A 6,933-nucleotide genomic window follows, 5' to 3' on the forward strand; every position below is an offset into this window, starting at 1 on the left:
CTGGATTCTAGATGCTGAAAACTTGCGAAGATTGGGAGTTCTGCAGCACTTCGGATTAGTATAGGAAATTACAAATATTTTTCGGGTTACATTGTAATTAGAAACGGATTGAATACACAATGTAATGATTTACAGTATTCCAAATTTTTACATTGGAAATATTTACATATCTGTACAAATTTATAGGAAATGAATACACATTCTTAGTATTGATTTTATGTATTTAATATTGTGGCACATTTGTTCACAGTTATGTGAAATGAAAACAGGATAGTGAAGGTTATGCCTTTTCAGCCAGTGTAATCGCTTACAAGCATGCTGTAAGCGATTACCAGGGGAAAAGATGGAATATGTACCGAAAGTTGCCGCCTGCTCCCTAGTTTGTGTAACGCTGCTCCCAAGTGGGTGCTGGGGGCTAAGATGGTTAGAATTAGGTGGGGAGAGTACAAGTGGTGTGAGATTTGAAATGTTGTGTGATTTCCACGAACAGTCAACCTGTGTAATCGCTTACAAACAGCCTGTGAGCGATTACCAGGGGAGAAGATGGAATTTGTATCGAAAGTTGGCGCCTGCTCCCTGGTTTTTGTAATGCTGCTCCCAAGTGGGTATTGGGGGCTAAGTTGGTTAGAATTAGGTGATGAGAGTACAAGTGGTGTGTGATTTCAAGTGGTGTGTGATTTCCATGAGCAGTCAGCCTGTGTAATCGCTTACAGGCAGGCTGTAAGCGATTACCAGGGGAGAAAATGGAATTTGTACCGAAAGTTGGTGGCTGCTCCCTGGTTTCTTAAACGCTGCTCCCAATTGGGTGTTGGGGGCTAAGATGGTTAGAATTAGGTGGGGAGGGTACAAGTGGTGTGTGATTTCCACGAGCAGTTACCCTGTGTAGTCGCTTACAAACAGTCTCTATGTGATTACCAGGGGAGAAAATGGAATCTGTACCGAAAGATGGTGGCTGCTCCCTGGTTTTTTAAAAGCTGCTTCCAATTGGATGTTGGGGGCTAAGATGGTTAGAATTAGATGGGGAGAGTAGAAGTGGTGTGTGATTTCAAGTGGTGTGTGATTTTCACGAGCAATTAGCCTGTGTAATCGCTTACAAACAGGTTGTAAGTGATTACTAGGGGAGAAAATGGAATCTGTACCGAAAGTTGGTGGTTGCTCCCTGGTTTTTTAAACGCTGCTCCCAATTGGGTGTTGGGGGCTAAGATGGTTAGAATTAGGTGGGGAGAGTAGAAGTGGTGTGTGATTTCAAGTGGTGTGTGATCTCGATGAGCAGTTAGCCTGTGTAAACGCTTACAAACAGTCTGTAAGCAATTACCAGGGGTGAAAGTGGAATCTGTACCGAAAGTTGGTGGTTGCTCCCTAGTTTGTGTAACGCTGCTCCAAATTGGGTGTTGGGGGCAAACTTGGTTAGAATTACGTGGGAAGAGTACAAGTGGTGTGTGATTTCGACGAGCAGTTAGCCTCCGTAATCGCTTATAAACAGTCTGTAAGCGATTACCAGGGGAGAAATTGGAATCTGTACCGAAAGTTGGTGGCTGCTGCCTGGTTTTTTAAACGCTGCTCCCAATTGGGTGTTGGGGGCTAAGATGGTTAAAATTAGGTGGGGAAAGTACAAGTGGTGTGTGATTTCAAGTGGTGTGTGATTTCGACGAGCAGTTAGCCTGTGTAATCGCTTACAAACAGTCTGTAAGCGATTAGCAGGGGAGAAAATGGAATCTGTACCGAAAGTTGGTGGCTGCTCCCTGGTTTGTGTAACGCTGCACCCAATTGGGTGTTGGGGGCAAAGATGGTTAGAATTACGTAGGGAGAGTACAAGTGGTATGTGATTTCAAGTAGTGTGTGATTTCGACGAGCAGTTAGCCTCTGTAATCGCTTACAAACATTCTGTAAGCATTTACTAGGGGAGAAATTGGAATCTGTACCGAAAGTTGGTGGTTGCTCCCTGGTTTTTTAAACACTGCTCCCAATTGGGTGTTGGGGGCTAAAATGGTTAGAATTAGGTGGGGAGCGTACAAGTAGTGTGTGATTTCAAGTGGTGTGTGATTTTCACGAGCAATTAGCCTGTGTAATCGCTTACAAACAGGCTGTAAGCGATTACCAGGGGAGAAAATGGAATCTGTACCGAAAGATGGTGGCTGCTCCTTGGTTTTTTAAACGCTGCTCCCAATTGGGTGTTGGGGGCTAAGATGGTTAGAATTAGGTGGGGAGAGTACAAGTGTTGTGTGATTTCAAGTGGTGTGTGATTTCGACAAGCAGTTAGCCTGTGTAATCGCTTACAAACAGGCTGTAAGCGATTACCAGGGGTGAAAATGGAATCTGTACCGAAAGTTGGTGGTTGCTCTCTGGTTTCTTAAACGCTGCTCCCAAGTGGGTGTTGGGGTTAAGATGGTTAGAATTAGGTGGGGAGAGTACAAGTGGTGTGCGATTTCAAGTGGTATGTGATTTCCACGAGCAGTCAGCCTGTGTAATCACTTACAAGTAGGCTGTAAGCGATTACCAGGGGAGAAAATGGAATCTGTACCGAAAGTTGGTGGCTGCTCCCTGGTTTCTTAAACACTGCTCCCAATACATTGATAACATAATAACTTATCAATACAAAAGAAAGCAATGATCATGAACGATGACAAAGTCTTCAAAATACATATTACAGTCATCCCAAATACATATTACTGTCATCCCAAATACGTATTACAGTCATCAGAATACATATTACAGTCTTCCAATTTAAAAGTACAAAATATAGTAAACATTAGTACGAAGGTCCTTATAGGATTCAAAGTCACCTGCAAAAGAAAACAAACATCGAATAACAAGTCTACATAATAACATTATATTTCGTTAGAGTTCTCTCCATTGTTGTTGTCTTGTACTTTCGATGTAGATGGTTGTTGATGATGAGGATTTCTTAATTTTCGCATAATTTCAGCCATATTTGGATCTTCAAGTAGAAGGGGTGGCATGACTGGTTTGTGTGTCTCCATGACGAGTTCTTTAGTGGGAGGACATATGTCAGCGACAAAGACTTTGATTACATTTCGAAGCACTATGTTAATGTAATAGTTTGGGGGAAATGCAGTGAATGCACGAACCTAAATGAAAAGAAGCAAATGATAGAAGTAACAATACCAAAAGTTATGGAGTATAAATAGAAGTATGAATAACATGGGTTATATTGTTAAGTATCATAACGTAACCAAGACCGATATGTTGACCAAAATTTGGATCTTTAAGCACTTTCTTATGTAAGGACGCCTTCGTAGTCCCAGTAGGGTCCTGGTAACAGTTAATATCACATTATATTAAGTTAAAGAATTAAAATTATGTTATGGTCAAATATTACCTTTAGAGTCAGTTTCATATCACCCAGTCCATTCGGGTGACACTCCTTAACAATACAAACAACAAGGTGAAGGGTTGACACTGATTTTGCTGTATGTAGCTGAGTGACATTATTAATATCACCATCTTTCACAATATCTGCATATGTCTATTAATTTTAGTACCATGACAAGCTACACTTACAATGACAAAGTTTATAGAATTACTGACCATGGTGTTTGATGTACATCTCAGCCCATTTCCATGGATTGGAATTAAAATCTCTTTCATAGGTTGCTTGAGCAACTTCCTCAACAAATTGTTGGGTTGTACGGCGGTCATCACTTATCCTATTCATAATAGCTGCCTGCACATTCCCAGTCGGACCAGGAATCAATGATGATGAACTATCACATTTTTTCAAGAATGATTCAAGGACATCCTCCTCAATTTGAAGACCTTCCCAAGCATCCATGGTATTTGTATCTGGAAGAACATTAAATCAAGGTTAAGGAAAACAAAACATTTTAAGTAAGAATATGTAAGTGTTTTACAAATGCACATTACTTGGAACTACGTGAAGGGAATAAAACTAAGAGTGACTTCCTACATTACAAAGATTGGTCATATATAAAGACAAAAAAAATATTATTAACTTTTATTTTTTGAAATAATAATTTTTTCATGAATTTATAATTGATATGACTAATCAAGGCTAGTCAAAAAACGTAAAAATTCTTTTTATTTGGTCAAATATATTATAACTTTAATTTTGCTCACCTTTTTGATTAATTTCCAAATGGAGGCATAATGAAAAGTTAACTTTTACACACTCTCCAGTACAGTAGAAACCTTTTTAGCTAAGTTTCATTTAATGTTGGCAAATTTTAAGTGAGTTGTACACTCAACCTCTTCACACCTTTCACCTAATCTATGACATGCATTAAATGCATTTAATGGTCCTTCCTTAATTGTGATTGTTGTAGTATGTTCCTGTCTTGTGCAACCACCCAGACCATTAATACCTTTTACCTTAATCCATTAAAGGTTCCAACTTTTAAGTTGTTTATTGGTTTTTAGTCATCTTCTCATTGAAGGAAGCCCACTTTCATTGCCTTTTGTTTCATGTTCATTAAACAACACATTGAAGGCTTTCTTGTGTCATTGGTGAGAAGCACATCATGACCATTAAAACAGTAGTAAATTCGTTGAACCACATGAACTGTAAGCATAGCTCCTTCTATTCAATGAAGTTGTACTTTGATTGCTCTCTTGGTTTATATTGTTTTTAACTGTGTTTTCATTGTTATATATATTTGTATATTTTTTGGTTTATTAAAGAAATTGGAAATATATTATTGTGAAGGTGACTTAAACACTCCAACGTGGATTTGGTTGGTGAAATGAATGAGGAATTAAATACCGATGATGAGAGTAGTTTGAGGTTGGTTCCTACTTTGAACATGTGTTTTGACACAATGCAAGAAGCAAAGAAATTTTATCAAGACTATGGGAGAAGATGTGGATTTGGCATTCGATCCAAAACTTCAAAAAAGGATGGAAACAACGTGGTGTATTACTTGAGATTGGTTTGTTCTAGGGAAGGTAAATATGTTTCCAACATTCGTCCAGAGGTCAAAACTCTTCCCAGTCAGACTAATCAATGCCCTACTAGAATAACCATTGCACGAAAAGAGGAGAAATGGTTTGTTAGGACTGTAGTTTTAGATCACAGTCATGACCTGTGTCCACAAACCTCCAATCTAATCCGTGGTAATAAGCAATTGAACATGCATGCCAAGCACACTTTGGAAGTGAATGATGATGTCAGTGTTCGTATTAATAAGAGTTTCCTTAGCATAGTTAGTGAAGCGGGTGGATATGAAAACATGCAATTTGTGGAGCGAGATGCTAGAAACTTCATTGGTCAACATAGAAGGTCACTGTGTAAGGAAGGTGATGGACAAGCATTGCTTCGACACTTTTCAAAAATGAGAGACCAGAATAATGATTTCTTCTATGATATCGAGATGGATGAAGATAATAGAATTACTAGTGTATTTTGGGCAGATGCTCGAAGCTGAGTTGAATGTGACAAGTTCGGTGATGTCGTGTCGTTTGACACCACGTACTTAACCAACAAGTACGACATGCCATTTGCTCCATTTGTAGGAGTTAACCACCATGGACAATCGATCCTACTTGGTTGTGGATTGCTCTCATCAGAGGACACTTCTTCATTTATATGGTTATTCAAATGTTGGTTAAGATGCATGGGAAACAAGGTGTCAGACAGTATTGTAACCGATCAATGCAAGGCCATGGCAAATACAATTGAAGAAGTTTTCCCAAAAACAAAACATAGGTGGTGTTTGTGGCACATAATGAAAAAAATACCTGAAAAATTTCAAGGCTATAAGAATTATGTTGGAATCAAGTGTGATATAAGTGGTTGTCTATGAATTTGCTAATGCAATTGACTTTGAAAGTGGTTGGAAACGACTACTTACCACACATGGCTTAGAGAATAATGATTGGCTATGTAATTTGTACGAAGACAGAGGGAAATAGGTTCCATGTTACTTGAAGAATCACTTTTGGGCTGGTATGTCAACTACTCAAAGAAGCGAGGGAATGGATGCTTTCTTTGATGGATTTATTAATTCCACTACTACACTGCAACAATTTGTGATTCAATACGATAATGCTCTTAAAGTGAAGGCCCGAAAAGAAATAGAAGCTGACTTTGCCTCTCTAAATACAACAGTTGCATGTGGGTCTCAATCACCAATTTAGAGAAAATTTCAAGTTGAGTACACACATGAAAAATTTGAGGAAGTACAAATTGACTTTCGATCAAGGATGAATTGTTTCATTAAAGACACGGTGAAGGAATGTATTTTCAACATCTACACAATCAAAGAAGAGTGCATGTGCGATGGAAAATGTGCGCCAAAATATTACCATGTTGAATTTGATACTGTTTTAAAAGATATAACTTGTTCTTGCCTACTGTTTGAGTTTAGAGGCATTATATGTCGGCATTCTCTATTAGTTCTCAGTCAGGAAGATGTCCATAATGTACCCTCGAAATATGTACTTCGCCGTTGGAGCAAAAACATCCGAAGAAAGCACACACTTATTAGAGTAGCTTATAGTTCTTTACAGCAGGATCCCAAGATGCAAAGATACCAAACTTTGTGTCAGTAGTTCTATAATCTGGCTGAGGCTGCATGTGAATCTGAATGTGCTTTTGATCAGTTGGAAAAAGATTTGAAATCTCTTGCTAAAAAGTTCGGTTTGAGTTCATGATGAAGGTTGAAAAACAGTTATTTTCATATGTCAATTTGGACCAAATTACACCCTTTACTACTCGGAATGAGCTTAGAATCATGCAAAACTCAATAAATGAGTCTGAAGAGAGTCAAAAGCTGTTTTTAGCGATTTTATGCTTGTTTTGCATTGTTTTGTAGCTAATTTGAGAAAAAGTAAAGAATGGAGTTAAAGATACAGGTCGTTGACTCAAGAAAAGAGCAGAAAACTGAAGATTTGAAGAGTCGGCGCATCGCTCGACGGCAATGATAAAGGTTTTTGCAATGATTTGAAAGAATGGTT

The 6,933-nt window shown here is 38.5% G+C and overlaps 1 protein-coding gene across 1 annotated transcript; it reads left to right on the forward strand.

Moving 5' to 3' along the window:
- The first annotated feature begins 4,721 nt into the window (after window positions 1-4,721).
- On the forward strand, window positions 4,722-5,402 carry LOC106763435 (protein FAR-RED IMPAIRED RESPONSE 1-like). Its single transcript, XM_014647628.1, has one exon. The coding sequence runs from the start codon at window positions 4,722-4,724 to the stop codon at window positions 5,400-5,402; it is 681 nt and encodes a 226-aa protein (XP_014503114.1).
- The last annotated feature ends 1,531 nt before the right edge of the window (window positions 5,403-6,933 follow it).

Source organism: Vigna radiata, chromosome 6 (assembly GCF_000741045.1).
Source record: "Vigna radiata var. radiata cultivar VC1973A chromosome 6, Vradiata_ver6, whole genome shotgun sequence".
NCBI lineage: Eukaryota > Viridiplantae > Streptophyta > Magnoliopsida > Fabales > Fabaceae > Vigna > Vigna radiata.